The 15838-nt window shown below is 33.9% G+C and overlaps 1 protein-coding gene across 1 annotated transcript in view; it reads left to right on the top strand.

Annotated features, from left to right (window-relative positions):
- Positions 1–15838, top strand: part of LOC131665585 (alpha-2A adrenergic receptor) — a 146506-nt gene that overhangs the window by 114881 nt on the left and 15787 nt on the right. The window contains exon 2 of the mRNA XM_058937578.1: positions 15201–15611. Coding sequence (XP_058793561.1) covers positions 15201–15611 — 411 coding nt within the window. The remainder of the gene's footprint in view (positions 1–15200; positions 15612–15838) is intronic.

The raw sequence follows: 15838 nt of genomic DNA, 5'->3' as shown, positions 1-15838 counted from the left end.
GGCTGACCCATAGTCCGGTTGGCTGGGAAACGGAAGACGAGGAGATACGAGTCAAAACAAGAGCAGGGGATAAGTGACCGGCGGACATACGACGCGCAAGTCCCAATGAGAGTGGCCGAGATTTCTGGAACAACGGAACATCAAGGGGAAATAGTTCGACAGCGCTACCGGGGTCGTTAGCCGCTGCTACCGGGAGAGTTGACACCCAATCAGAACAAGCAAGTCGTTCCTTACCATTTTTATCAGCGTGCGTCACCGCCTTTTCTAAGCGTTGTTTTCGTCAAAAATTTTTATTGTGCTTGGCTTTGTCCCTGCATCTATACCTCTTTGTTACCACGCGTTTGATTCGATTATAATTAATCAATTTGAATTTTTTCTTGTATTGATCGCGAGATTTATTCTTACTCAGCCTTTTCCTTATAACATGGAAAACGTTTTCCCGATAGAAAAAATAGAAATGAACCTAACCGATCGTAAAGTTTGAAAGGTATGTTGATTTCCGTACTCATCGTCATCGCGTACTCGAGAGGCAATAAGGACTTAACGGAGGGACTTTTGTCTCGTTCCAGTGGTTATTGTTTCACATTTTCTTGTGCCTCTTTGACGAGCATGCTCGACGATCGTTATGGCTCTAAATAGCCCATTTACAATTGTGATTGATTTCTTTCGATGTAAACAGAAAGTTATCGGATTGCGATATCTAAAAATTCACTAGATACAATATAAATATATAGATATAATATTTTCTACTTTTTTTTCTTCTTTACTTTAATTGACGTACATTTGTCTAGAGTAATTTATTCAGAATTTTTCGTGAAAGAGGGGGAAATAAATTCAATATCTTACAAATTAATTGAATGTAAGTCGTTCAACAGCAAATTCGGAACATAAAATGAGAGATAAAAGAAATCACGGCAGCAATGGAAATAAAAAAAAACAGAAGTACATTCGTGGAATAAAAACAAATAAAGTTTTAATTTAAATTGTTTCGAGCGTTTCAACAAACCGATTTCTGAGAATCCGTTTTTAATGCGCGCGCGTTTATAGATAATCGACGTCAGACGTTCGCTCGGAGTCTAGCAATATAAAACCTCCGTATTTTGCTGGACGATCCAAGTTATTTCAACAATTTTCAGATAAATTCAATAATTGGAAATTCCGTGGAGCTGCGCTTGCGTACCTATCTTACAGCCTTAAATAACCTCCAGCGAACATATACGAGCAGAGTCATCAATAATTTTAACCCGAACTGCCTTAAACTATTGGAAAGTACTCAAACTATTTGAATCTTAAACTCAAATGGTACAGTGTTCAAATATCCATATCAAGTCTATACGAGCTCTCGCAGCCAAAGTTTCGATTGTAGCCAAGCCCCCTAAAGTACCGACCTTGTTTGTTATTTAGATTTTCGGAGGTTAAATCCTATTAACGTGTTCGATATTTGACAAAATATATACACATCTAATACTTTTCTATTAACTTCAGAAAAAAAAACTCATATAAACGACACAAAATTTCGCTAAGGGTAGAAGAATGAAAATTACTCGTGGAATTGCACCACGTGTGAACCAACGCCAATAGTACAGGCCTTTTCACGACGACTTAGCCTCGTGGAAAATTTGAGTAAGCGCGCAAGCTCAGTCGCCTATATGTATGCGTGCGTACTACATACACAGCTAGATATACATAAGTCAAGACTGAAACAATTTTCGGCGCCATTAACCCCTCGAACTTAAGCGCCTTTAGGCCAACGACATTCACCGCATATTTAGCGTATTTACATCCTAAAGTTTAATATTGCGAAAATTGTATTATTATCGTGTTTTCAACAATCAGAATTCTGCCTCAACTAATTCTCTTTCGGATTGCAACATCCGTACGTTGACCCATTTTACGTCTGCACAATTTTGTTTAAACACAGTCACCCATGTCTTAGTATTTTATACTCGAATAAACATATCTATTTGAGCATACAAGGTTTGCCAAACTGTATATATACACATTTATGTTGATATTTTCTATTTTACGTTTTACAACTCACTCTACAGCCGTGATTTATTAACTTTTTTCCTTGTAAATTCATTTAGTGAAATATATAAGAAGATAAGGTAAAGTATAATTGTAAAGTAAATAATGTATTTTTCTACACTTAGTAGTCATCACCAATAAAAGCTAAAAGCATTATATAATTAACAACTGCCTGCAGATCAATATGTGATAACAAAAAAACAAGCTTCATTTTCATGCAGATGCTTTCGTAACGTGTCTTTTTTCTGTTTTCCTCATTTACTCCAGCTTCAATGACTTGGTGCATATATGACGATTACCATAAAAAAATTCACTTTTATTAGGTCTAAAATTGAGAAAATTTTCGTCTTCGCTAGAGTTTTCAAACTTTCTTTCTTCTTATCACTTAAGGTACATGTATGGTGACGAAAAATGCTCGTGAATATTAGAAAAGTTTGCTGGAGTAATTTTTTCCATAGTTTTATTTATTATTAGGTATCAAATAAAATACCACTCAAATTATAAGGCAGACTTTAGTAGAAGTCAAGAGCTTTAATTTAGTATCTTGCACATGTTCACTTAAAGATGTGAATAAAAAAAAACAAAAAGTGATATTTAAAATCACTTCTACCATCCTATTTTTATGATATATCTGAACTAAACCTTTCATCGATATTGTCTAAACTGAAAATCATCAATTTTGCGAGGTATTCATTCGAATCTCTACTTCTCTTATCTCTTATCTCTTGACTTCTACTATTTATATTACTGCTCAAAGTTTTTGAAATCGTATACCTACTGAAGCTATCGTCTTAAAAACGCAGCCTTACTTTCTATCATTTTCGCATTGTTTCAATTTTTTTCTTCTATTTCTATTATCTTAATCTGCGGCTGCGATGTATTCTTTACCCCTCCTAAATACCAGCCTTTGTCATCCAAATTTATCACAGATTCAACTGTCTATTTTTTAGTTAGTAAATGTAATTTTCAAAAATTTATTTTTTACCCTGGTTTCTTTATTTTATCACAGTCCAAGACATAACAAGCATTTTATACAACTGAATAATTTCACATAGTTTTATCACTAAATTTCTATTACTATTTAAAAAACTAATTATTTCCATTCAAGAACTCAAAAAAGTGCTTTTTTTTAAAGAAATCATCATTATAAAAAACGCTGAAAAGATATACAATGTCATGTTTATGCCGCATAAAAACAAGAACCTGGAAACTGTCGATCATAACAGCGAGAATTTGACATATCATCGAAAACAGACAGCACGCCTAGTACTTTTCCCTACTTGAGGAAAACTCATAAACGTCATTTTGAGGATTCAAAATGCAGTGCATATATATTTGCAATCTATGCCTTGTGATAATGGCTATTGTAATAAGAAGTTACCTGTTGAATGTATGGGAATGTACACGCATACACGTAGGTTGAAGCGGTCAAATATGGTCAGCGCTACTTATTATTTTTTGAGTTAGTTAATTACTCACGTAGCTTATGACGCACGCGCACTTAGTCAGCGTATTGGTTGACACTACATTGATAAGAGTAATGCTGTGTCCAACGCCTTTTATTTTAGACAACGTAATACATATTATATATCATTAATGTGTTATAATAAACTATATTAATTTATCGGTGTATTTTTTTTATATAATAGACACTGCATTCTAATATTCCCAAATGAGCGTGCAAGATTAAACGTATCCGCGTAGTAAAAAAAAAAAAAGAAAATGCAGCTGTTCTTAAAATTGGTCATCTAGCGATCAGCATCAGTGCGCTGAAACTCAAAAAAATGTAAAGTGTATTTCAAGAGGAAGATTTGTAAGCGTAGTAAGATCAATGCGAAGAATTGCGAAGAACTGTGACAATATCTATATGTTATTAGAAAATAAGGGTGAAGGTATTAAAAGACTGAATGAATACTGTAAGTTGCAACTGCAATTGATAGCACGACACGACTACGGCAAATTATAAATGCGACTCTATCAGCGTATGTGCCTATGCAACTGAACTCGAACCACTGACCTAGACGAACGCATTATGCGTCTTCGATGCCGAATTATCAAGTTACAACTCGTGGGATAGTTCTGGAGGCTACTGTTCTCATGCTATACACATAACTACTGGACCCCATTGGAAAGAGTTAGCACATCGTTAACCCTTCGCCGGTATACTGGTGAGCGATGAGCAAGCGAGAGCGCAAGGAGCAGGAGAGTGGGCACGTCGAGAAGCTATGCACGCGTAAATACCTAACACTGTAGCTGCGGCAAGCAGTGGAAGGGTCTGGAAAATTTGAGCGGTACGCAATAGAGCGGGAATACGATAGTTATTTTTTGGGTACCGATCAGGCTCCAGAGTCACTTTGAAGCTCAGTATTTTTCTTTCACGCACGCGTGCCTTAGTCTCATTCATATACTTCGTACATCGCTCAAGTTTAATTATAAAATAACTACTTTTTTCCTCAATGGCTTTTTTTAACGCTAATTATTTAGTATAGTTTAATAACAGAATTCGTTGTTTCTTTGTGCTTCCATCTGTTTTTTCATCGAAATAATCATTTTTAATGCGATAATAATTTTTACTTACTCTCACTTCTTCTCACCAATCATATACATACATAAGACAGATGTTTAATCATTGAATACAATGAATTACGTTGCATTGGGATTTCTTTTCATTTTGGTCTCTTAAGACGAAAAAAAAATTTATTACTCGCACCTCACTGTTGAATACTTTGCTGGGATTGATGTTTCGTCTTTCACTTTTTCCAATTTGTGAAAACGAAACAAAATAATAATGAATGACAATATTTACTTTTCAAGGTTAACATATTCTAAAAAAATATATTAATAAATGCCGACCTCGTAAAATTTGTACGTAACAATTGGGTATAACATAACATCTTATATGTATTCACCCATCTTCGACCGCCATCTCTGTCTGTCTGTCTGTCTGTCTGTCTGCTGTCTCTCTTTCTCTCTCTCTCTCTTTCTCCCCCTCTCTCTCTCTCTCTCTTACATAAAAAAGAAAGAACACACACATACACACCTGCACGCCCCGCTTCGTACAGTGACTTTCATCGATTGCCCTCTCTACACTCCTTTTTTTATTCTACTTCTTTCTCTCTCCGGCAGAATATTACAAAGCTGTCGTGCAATGCTCCTGATTGATACTTTTTACTGCGGTTTTACTTACTTATTGATCGAGATACTCGATTTATCCTTTTCGGTTGTTTAATAAGTTTTAAAAAGCTTACGAAAATTAATGATTTCACTATTTTGTAGTCGATATAGGATTATGTTCAACTATAATTTAGTTCATAAACTTCAGTCTTCGTCGACGATAAATTTTGTACGTACAACATAAGTTCTGAACATTAATTTTTACACTTACATTGAATTCATCTGACAAAATAGAATTTTCTTGAAAACGCGTTATAGTATAACAGAATCTTCAACGGCAACTTCACAAAATAGGAGACAACTCGCGACGTAAATCATTAAATTAACTTAAGAATCGGAGGGGGGAGGATTAGGTGGAATTCGTAATTTCAAGTTGTAACTATAGAACTATTTGTCGGAGTGCACGAAGCTAATCCAATTGAACGCAGTTCTGGAAAGTGCAGTGCCGCGACAAACAACTGAGAAAGTAGAAGAAAAAGAAAGGGAGTGGGCTATAATTTTAACGTTCAGTCAGGAAGAAATCGAGACAAAGAAAATGCAGCTCGTCATATTTATGAAAGAAGGCTCTTGTAACTCGAAAGTAAAATAAGTAAAACAAAGTGAAAACGAGAGAGCTCGACAAATTCCCAGCAAGAGAATAGAATGCATCAAATTTGTTTTCATTCCTAGCCTTGGAAATGAGGGTAGCCACCGGTCGCGCGTGCTTTCTCTCCCTTTATCTGCCTGTATTATTGCAGCAAACAACTAAGTACACGTTCGTAAGGGCTGTATTCGTCTTCCAAATGAAAACTCCTACCCGAAGATATTTTTACTTGGGCGCGTACTACTCACCGCCCCCTCCCCCCACTACGATATTCGAGCTTCTTTCCTCGCCTGAAATATCGTCTTAACAGTTATATTGATCTTCATCTCGTCATGACTTATTTGAATATTTTTATGATAAGAATTCTTCTTTGCTATGATCTCAACTCTCACATAGTATCTTTCACGATTTATTAGGATTTACTCTTTTTTAAATACTTGAAGAACGATGGATAATGTGATATACAGAGTTGGCAACGTTAATTATGTGAATTTTTAATTCATAAAAAGGTGTCTTTTTTTATAAATACTAAAACATTAATTACTCGCCTCGCTCGAGAAAAAAAATCTGACATTGCGGTTTGTCTTGTTCTTTTTTTATCTCTCTTTCTGAAGATATAGACACATATTTACAGGCAGACAGTCAGAAGAAGGGAGAGACTCATCAGAAGAATAAAAAAGTGGCCGGCTTATTGTCGGCTGAACGCTCGAGGAAAAGGGTTACTTTACTGCGCGGCCTGTAGTCGAATCTGGGACGCGCAAAAAACTGCGGCCTAGCTAGAGTAGCAACCCCGGGAGAAAAAAAGGCGGCCCAATATGACGAAGGCCACTTTTGACATTCTTTGATGACGTTATTCGACCATATAATGATCGTATACCATTGTTTCGGCTAATTGCATTCAAACGAGATTTATTTCGATTATTTGTATTTATTTCTGATAAGCTGTTTTTATATTTCAAATGTGTTCTTTTTCGGTAGTTTAATATGTTACAAAAAACTTACGTAAATTATCGATTTCACTATTTTGCGTATTATCATAAAAGAGAAATATTTTGAATTAAGATATTTTTTCGTGGTTTAATTTTTCAAAAAACCAATTCATTGATATTAATACAAAATTTATGATAGGTAGATAACACATAGTTGATATTTCATTGTTAAAAGGTTATATATTTATACTTCACTAATTTCCCTCGTTCATTCAAAAAGAATCTCGGATTCATATTCAGAGGTCTCTAAGACACGAACTCAAAATGAAATTCTGAAAACATTATAAGCTTTAATATAAAGTTGTTTAAAAAAATTACAATAAATGTCACTTACATTTAAAAGAAAGATGTTCCACCGAATAACCATAGCGGAAAAGATATAAAAATGAATCCAAACTGTGCACGTATTGAAAGAAAAGAAACAGAGTAAAAAGATAAAACGTGGTCATGAATGTACATCGTCGTATTCTGCGAAAAATATTTATATCTTCGAGTTGAAGGCAAAACGTCAGTCGCCGTAGAAATGTGCAGTCGACTATCGAGTTGGACATAAATCGTATCAAGGGATAGAAGGCGTACAGCGAAGACAGAAGATGCGTGCTCGTGTATTTCATTCGACGTTTGAACGATTTTATGCAGAAGCCAATTTACAGCGTCACATAAACCGCGAATTGTTTCGGTTTTCGAATTTGCTTGCGAAAAACGAATATAAAAAATATGAAAGCAATATGGTTCTATGACAACAACAAAGCTACGCAAGTGAGAACTATTTCACCACGGTGAAATATTTCTTTTTAAGAATCTTTTTTTTTATTCCTTTCGATTAAAAATAACACAGATCTGCAAAATAAGAGGTTGTGATTGTTGTTGGCTAAGTGAAGGACATTTCTAAAGTAATTTTTTGCGTGGAATTCGAATCCGCAGACAGAATTTGTCCATCACCTCAAATTTTTTAGATATCCTAACCTAAAGGGGTAAAAAAGGCAGTTTTTAACATCGCAGAAAACTTTTTTTTTCTAAAAACAGGGGAAACTATTTAAAAGGTCTACTCTTACCCTTTACAATCCATATTTAAAATTTGAAATATTTTTTTTTATCCAGATATCGTTGATTAAAATCAAGTAAATCAACTGCTAAAATACTTTTATCAAAATTAATCTTACTATAATAGCAAAATTAATCTACTTAGATATAAAATTTCCAAATTAATAAGTCGTACATTTTATTCTTTTCCATGAAATAAATGGTTTAACAGCCGATTAAATAGTATAATAAAGAAAGTAATTATGTCAAATTAATAATATCTCATGTTTAATATCGAAATTGTATTGACGTAAAAATGATTGGATTGTAATACAATTTTCTTTTGATGTTACTATAAAGACATATTCATGGCAAAAAATTAATTTGGACACTGCGTGTGACTCATTCGCCACTGAATGACATCAATAATAATTAAAATGATGATTAACAAAATTGAAATTTCCAATCTGTTCAAAGTATATTATGGAAATAACTGAGATATTTTCGGTCTGTATGAGTGTACATTTTCAATCACCTGGCATACTTCGATGACTGTAAGCTTAGTTTCTTATTATTAAACTATCAAAATTTGACAACCTTCAACAAAAAGTAATTGCAGGAATTACAAAAAAATAGAGCAGCGTCGAATTAATTTCTATTATCATTTGAAAAGAAGAAAGTTTCAGAAAAAAAATTTATGTCCAGAAAAGCAAAATTCAAACCATATCCAGTGAAAGCATGTTCGTATGCGTCTCTCGCGCGAGCCACACGTATTGAGAATTCCGTTGGCGCGTACAGACCGTAGATATTCCACGTGCTTGCGCTCATTTTATTTTATCCGCAAGAATTATCTAAAATGGACTTTATACGATAGTAGAAGAGAGGAAACAGCCTGCATGCAAGTACTCGCGTGGCATTGTCGTAACCGCGGTCATTTTTCGTAATATGGCAGCGAGCATCTTCGGAAAATAATATAACACGTGCATATACACACACATGTACACAACCTCAGAATTTTTAAATCTATGAATGAGTCAATTGCAGTAAATCTCTCACTTTTGAAGCTGTATTATTAATCTCCTGTTGTGAATATATGCTTTCCTAGATGATTGAATTGTGTCAAATTTGATATTTAGTTTTGTTTAGTTAGACTTGAAAATTTAGTCTATGGGCTTTATACATCATTATCGGTTAACTTTTACAAAAAAAAATTAACTATATTATATTTTTTTATTGAGCATTGAATGAAATAGGGATTTATATGGAAATTTCTTAGAAAAATTGTTTCAGCTAGCATTTATTCGGCAATTTCATATATATTTTATATACGAAAAAAAGGGGGAAATCAAGTATACCTCCATAAAAGTATGTGCTTTAAAAATAAAGTTTGTGTTTGTTGGAAACGTGATTCCCCAGGCGTCCTTTTGCGCGAGTGGAAGCGAGGGTATGGGTCTTTGGTAGCGAAAAATGTGCGCGCGACGCTGGGACTGGGTTTTCGCCAGTGTCGACGCGCCAAATTGTAGGGACCTTTGCAAAGCGAGCGTGTGGCCCACGTGAGCGGGGCACGTGGGGCGGTGGGAGCGCACCGCCACTCTGGGAGATCTTCCATCGATGGAAATGTTTTGCGATCTCAATTTTGCATAACAACGTAGATTCGGTCTCTCTCTCTCTCTCTCTCTCTCTCTCTCTCTCTCTCTCTCTCTCTTCTCTCTCTCTCGGCGCGGCTCAACCCATAAATGTAGACGGGCGCATTAGGTGTGTTCATTGCCGTCAAGCCGCACTAACTTGTCGGCACTGAGGACTGAATCCTAGTGGCCGTTCCTTGGACCGGTTGGCTGGCGAGCTACGAGAGGGGGGGGGATACGTCACGAAAAGTAGGTGGCGTACAGGTATCTGGCCCCCAGCGATGCGTGCAAGCGGGGGCTTGAAGACGAGGAAAAAAAGAGCGACAGTTACTCTGTCTTAGTTTTCCCTTCGAGTCCAATCGATCCGAATCAAAAACTATTTAAAAAAAAAATTTGAATAAGGCTTTTTCCTTCAATCAGGGTTTTTCATGCCATTTTTTGCGTACATGTAAGTTTTGAAGAAATAAAGAGAAAGAAAAATAATAATACAAATTTCACTTTGTTCTCTCACCCTTGCCGCTTCAAACAGTATTGAAAGCAGGTGTACATAAATAAATCCAAATAAAATTTTTATGTCTGTTTCATTTTTATCAATAAAATGAATTTTAAAGCATAGTAACAATTCTTTAAAAGCACATTTAGATTTGAATTTTTCTCACACGTCGATAGAAAAAATATATGTACGATGAATCTTATAAAAGAAGAAAGAAGTCCCGTGTATCTCGCACGTGCTCGCTATTGTACAGATTTTGCCAATAAAATTCCCTTTTATCTCCACGAATGTCTAATTCCAATCTGTGTCACGTGATATAACTCTTTATTCTTCTTTTTCAACCAGTTCAACATAAAAAAAGATGTTGTTACGACATAGTGGTATATCAATTGAATTTTCTGGACAATTCTTATTCTTTATTTTATAACTTCACATTAAAACACGTGCGTGACTTCAGTACATTAGGCATCTCTTAGCAATATAATATTACTATTGTTCGGCGACTTAGTTTTAAATTCCGAGATTTTTACGAGCTTTTGGGTCACTAGGTGTGAGTTTCAACTAACGTCAGAAGATGAAACGGAAGTTATATTTAACTTCTTGCTCTTCTACTACAAAAACATGTGGACTATTTGTCGTCCCGTTATTGACCTAACCGCCAGCGAAATCAAATGAAAATGTCATAAAATAAAATGTTATTGTCGTGAAAACCTCGAAAAAAGATAAGCAGGCAGATTTCAATTACATAACAAAGCCATATCCTTGAAAATATCCATATGGCAATCCAGACACGCACGAATCGGCTGCTTACTCAATTAGCCTGATTAACATCGAGAGCCTCTATTCTGAAACATTCAATTACTAGCCCCTTGAGTGTCTCTCTCCTTTCCCGCGACGCGCGTTTATTAAGCGTACACAGGTAGGAGAGATGTAGCGCATGATGAAGCCCAAGGCACCCTCGCGAAGACAGCCCGACAAACATATAATGTAAAAAAAGAAAATCATCATATCTTATTTATTTTTAATTGTACATGATAAAAAACTAGTTATTTTTAATTGTACCATTTTAATTTTGCCAAAAATTAGCAACAAAGGGTATTGAATATTTGCCTTCAATATATTGCCTTTGGAAGGAAAATATTTAAAAAATGAAATGGCAGAAAAATTGTACCTTCTGTAAATTAAATTGTACCATCCGTAAAATAGCATAAATTTACTTAGAAAATAAATAATATGAAAACAACCAATTGACATTTATTATGAGTAACGTATCCGGAAGTACACTGTGCGCATGAAGTCAATTGGTTGTTTTCATATTATTTATTTTCTAAGTAAATTTATGCTATTTTACGGATGGTACAATTTAATTTACAGAAGGTACAATTTTTCTGCCATTTCATTTTTTAAATATTTTCCTTCCAAAGGCAATATATTGAAGGCAAATATTCAATACCCTTTGTTGCTAATTTTTGGCAAAATTAAAATGGTACAATTAAAAATAACTAGTTTTCTATCATGTACAATTAAAAATAAATAAGATATGATGATTTTCTTTTTTTACATTACATGTTTGTCGGGCTGTCTTCGCAAGGGTGCCCAAGGCACATTAACAGAGTACGAATAAACATATGTGCGTGTGTACGCCAACCAAGCTGCCAAGTTAACATTTCGTTTGGGCTTGTTAGCGCAGGGATTCTATCTCACATAAGTCGCCTGCAGCATTTCGCGAACTCGTTCTCTTATTCGTATTTTTCTGTCGTTTCTCGTTTTATTCTTCTTTTTTTCTACTCGGCTACCCGTAACTTTTTCCTGTTTTTGCGGTGAGTCACGTTCGTACCGCGATGCGCAAATTAAATAGGATAAGCTCCTGGCCGTAAGGCTTGCCTGGCTAAACTTTGTTTACGTGCGGGCAGCTCTAGTAAAATTTGAGCTGGCTTTTTCTTTTTCGGCGTTACGAAAAGTGTTTCAAGACAGCTTGGTGTTGTTTTCTCGACATTATATGTTAAGCTTTAAACTCTGTTGACATACAGCAATATTTTCGTAGTATTTGCGTTTGAATCAAACTTTATCTCTACGTAACATGTATAAAACTTTTACGTCGATGGAGAGTATGAGTGGCCAGTTCACATGGTACACATTTATATATCTGAATACGCTTAAATTGAACTTTTAACTAATTACACAAGTGTGAACTCTAACTTTGTTGTTCAATACGTTCAATTGCCACAATTTTCCGTGTATTTAGAAATTGTTCAAACAGGAGTTATTCCAGTTATAATTTAAAAAATCATAAAACTCTAAGGACTAGAGAATTTATCTGGAAAGAAATTAATTATAATAATTATAGTAATAAAATAAAATATATATTTTGAATTATTTGTATTGGTTGGGGAGAAGTATTAAAAATAAAACAAAACCAGTATTGACGTAATAGAAATATTAGTAAGAATAGAATAAAAATTACTAAACAATAGCGCAGAACGAAAGGAACACAAACAAGTGGCGTAAAATTTAATTGGGTCGACCAGTGGCATTTTTCGAGTGGTTGGGTTGAACTCTTTTTTTTATGTATCTAGCTCCGTTGAATTTAATTGGAAGATAGAAAAGCTTCGCACGCTCGCACAGTTTGTATATGCGTGGGTACAATACGTGAGCCTATACATATTTATAGATATATAATGCTTATGACAAACGCAGATGCACAACTCGAAAAGTGTCAACTGCACCCATAGTAAATTGACGAGGTTAGATATTATCGGATGGATTTTCATTTTGTACAGATAAAGTTCTAGTGACTTTTGAACAAAAGAGATTTATTATTGATTCATACAATTTTTTCTATTTCATGTACCAATATTATTTTCTATAGAGTTTAAAAATAATGACTAGAATGATGCGTTATCAACTATCGCTACAACTGATAAAGTCTGTTTTGTCAATAAAAATAAAAGGAATCAAATCTTTTTTATAATTTTGGTTATCTCCGTTCTAAAAAAAAATTATCGTAAATTTGATAATCGAAAGTCAATAAATTGAAAGTCAATAAATCGAATAAAACTGTATCCTACTGCTTGCAATGTAGAAAAAAAATGAGAAAACGTTTAAATGATTTCTCAAGGGCCGAGACGGAAAATTGGTTGCAAGCATTGCCGAGGGTTTCAAATAATGGATTGCTCATTCTAATAAAGAAAGAAAAGAACTTCATCAATAGGTCACTGATCTGTCACCATCGCCGTAGTTACGTTTTGACTCTCCTATTCCTTTTTTTTTGTCAAAAAATCTATCAGTTCCTCTTTATCTACTAAATTATATACTTAGATTAATATGTCGTTCTTTCGCACTTGTCCTGGGGTATTAAAGTTGTTTAAAAAAGAGTTTTTTACATTTATTCGATAGCACAGTACACACACACACACGCGCGCGCACACAGATACACATATACATAGGAAATAAAAGAAATTAGTCACAGCTATTTTCCAATCCTTTGTCTAAACAATAGATAATGAATTCTATAAATGAGTTTTGTTACGTTCGCATCAGCTATTCAGCATTGAAATATCCTATTGCAGTCACTTAAAAAAATTAAGATCTTTTTCACCTATTATAATTAAAACAACATTATCAATAAATGTTAGATCTAAGATAAAAATTACAATTTAAGCTGTATATTTTATAATTGTATTATCTACCTTTTCCTTAATAATCAAACATGTAGTCCCCTTGAGTTTGGAGTCCAGTATATTTATAGTTTTAAGAATTATTCTTTGTTTTATTATCTACTTAAAAAATAATAAAGTGATTATAATTTAAAAAAATTTCCTTATTGTAAAATAAAAAAAAAATGATTAACAACATTGTAGAACACCTATAATAATAATTTAATGTTAAGAACTAAATTCAAACGTGTATTTCTATCAAATTAATGAACCGAAAATCGATTGTTAAACGTGATTGAGTTGAAGTGGGTATACATCACTTCTATTCTCTATGTCTTCAACTAACATAATTAACGAATAAAATAGAGATTAATGAATCGATTCTTAAATTTAATCTTTCTCCTTCTATAATAGTCATAGTTTTTTTCAAGTAAGATAATTATCATTACTATTAATATCATTACAGTAAATTAGTCTAGGTACAGTGAATAAAAAAGCTTACGAGATATATCGACAATAGAATAGTTGAAGAATTGCTCAACGTTAAAATAAACTGCTGAATTTTTACGTAAATTGCACTTCATTGTTTCGATAAATGTTTTATTCGACATTTCATCCGTACTATCTTTACTGTATATCATTTTTCATGCCTATCAGTTTTTATTTTATGATCCTTTGAATTTGATGGTCCAGTATTTTGTGGTTATTACGAAATGTAATTATAAATACAAAAAAAGTTTGAATACTGATGATTGCTATATTATTAGCGTATGTATTTTCACTATCCTAAAAAAATCACTACTGAATATGGTCATTTGAATGATTCAGCATTTAAAAAAATCGATTTTTACATAACAAAATATGAAAAAAAAAATAATTCATACTAGTGATCTAGTTAAATTATCTGTGATTAAAGAAGTCGTTTCCTACATCCAAAAACGATACTTTAATTTTATAAGCTCTTCGAATGTTTTTTTCTGCATTTAAAAGTACTTTTCATAGATAATTGCATTTGATGAATATGAGTAATATTAACTTTCAATAACTTTTTCCATGAACAACAGGTTGTCTTGACAGATTGATATAGGTTGCAAGTTTAGTTTATGTAGTGGTCCGACAGTATTTTCGTGCCCAACATACGAAATACAAACCGAAGCTTCATTCACACATACATGTGCCACGTATACAACACGACCGGTGACGGCACATTGCTATTCATGTGGTTTCATGAATTTTCATCGTACCGCAACACATCATTGCTCGTTATAAGACCTTCCTGCAGCCGCCCGATAACTTCAAAAATATTTTCCCGTTCCTAGTTAACTGCAATTATTTCTTTTTCTAGAATACCAACTTTATAAATCTATTAAAACTGTTGAAAATAAAATAGGTATGGAAACTGTGATCCATATAGCGACAGAATTCTTCATTTATGAAGAGCTTTGATTTAATTGCTTATATGAAACAAAACCAAATGAGTTTTCAAATGAAAAATTTCATTTGTTTTTAGTTGATAGATTTAGAATAGTTTTACAGAATTTTATTCAATTATCATAACATCCACATTTATTTTATTAATATAAAAATAACAATACTTTACTAATAAAATAAATAATATTTATTGTTTAGTTATCGGAGGACATCGGCTACGTCGTGTATTCAGCGCTCGGTAGTTTTTACATCCCATCGTGCATCATGGTGTTCGTGTACATTAGAATCTACTTCGCGGCGAAAGCACGAGCGAGACGTAACATGAGGAAACCGCCAAGACCAAGGCCAGCAGCAGCACCGCCACCTGAATCTCCGGACATAAGACAGACGAGTTTCACGCACACGACAACGGATACTGAAACACCTGGTGGCACTGCGAGTAACGATCCCAATGCTGGCAAGATACTCGAGAACGTTGCCACCATCGAGAATCAACAACCCGTTCAGATACCCATCGTTACCTGCGATTTTGCTAGCGACGTCAGCACCTCTGAAGCTGATCCTGCTATCGGTAGCAATATACCTCTCGAGGAAAAGGATACGCTTAAGGTAAGGTTTATTCTCTCTTTTTTTTATTCTTCCTTAGCTCTTCCTTGTCATTAATAAATTTGTTTTATTTAGTTTGTCAATATGTTTGAAAAAAAAAATTTACTTAGGAGTACTTTGTAAAAGATTAATAGGCATGATATGCATCCCTGTAACTGTTTTAAATAAATGCTAGTTTATCGTGAAATAAAATAAAATTTTTTTATATGTGAACAAAAATAATAATATTT

The sequence above is a fragment of the Phymastichus coffea genome, unplaced genomic scaffold (assembly GCF_024137745.1).
Source record: "Phymastichus coffea isolate CEN01 unplaced genomic scaffold, Cenicafe_Pcof_1.1 PCOF00053, whole genome shotgun sequence".
Taxonomy (NCBI): domain Eukaryota; kingdom Metazoa; phylum Arthropoda; class Insecta; order Hymenoptera; family Eulophidae; genus Phymastichus; species Phymastichus coffea.
This window is presented reverse-complemented; position numbering and strand designations above follow the sequence as displayed.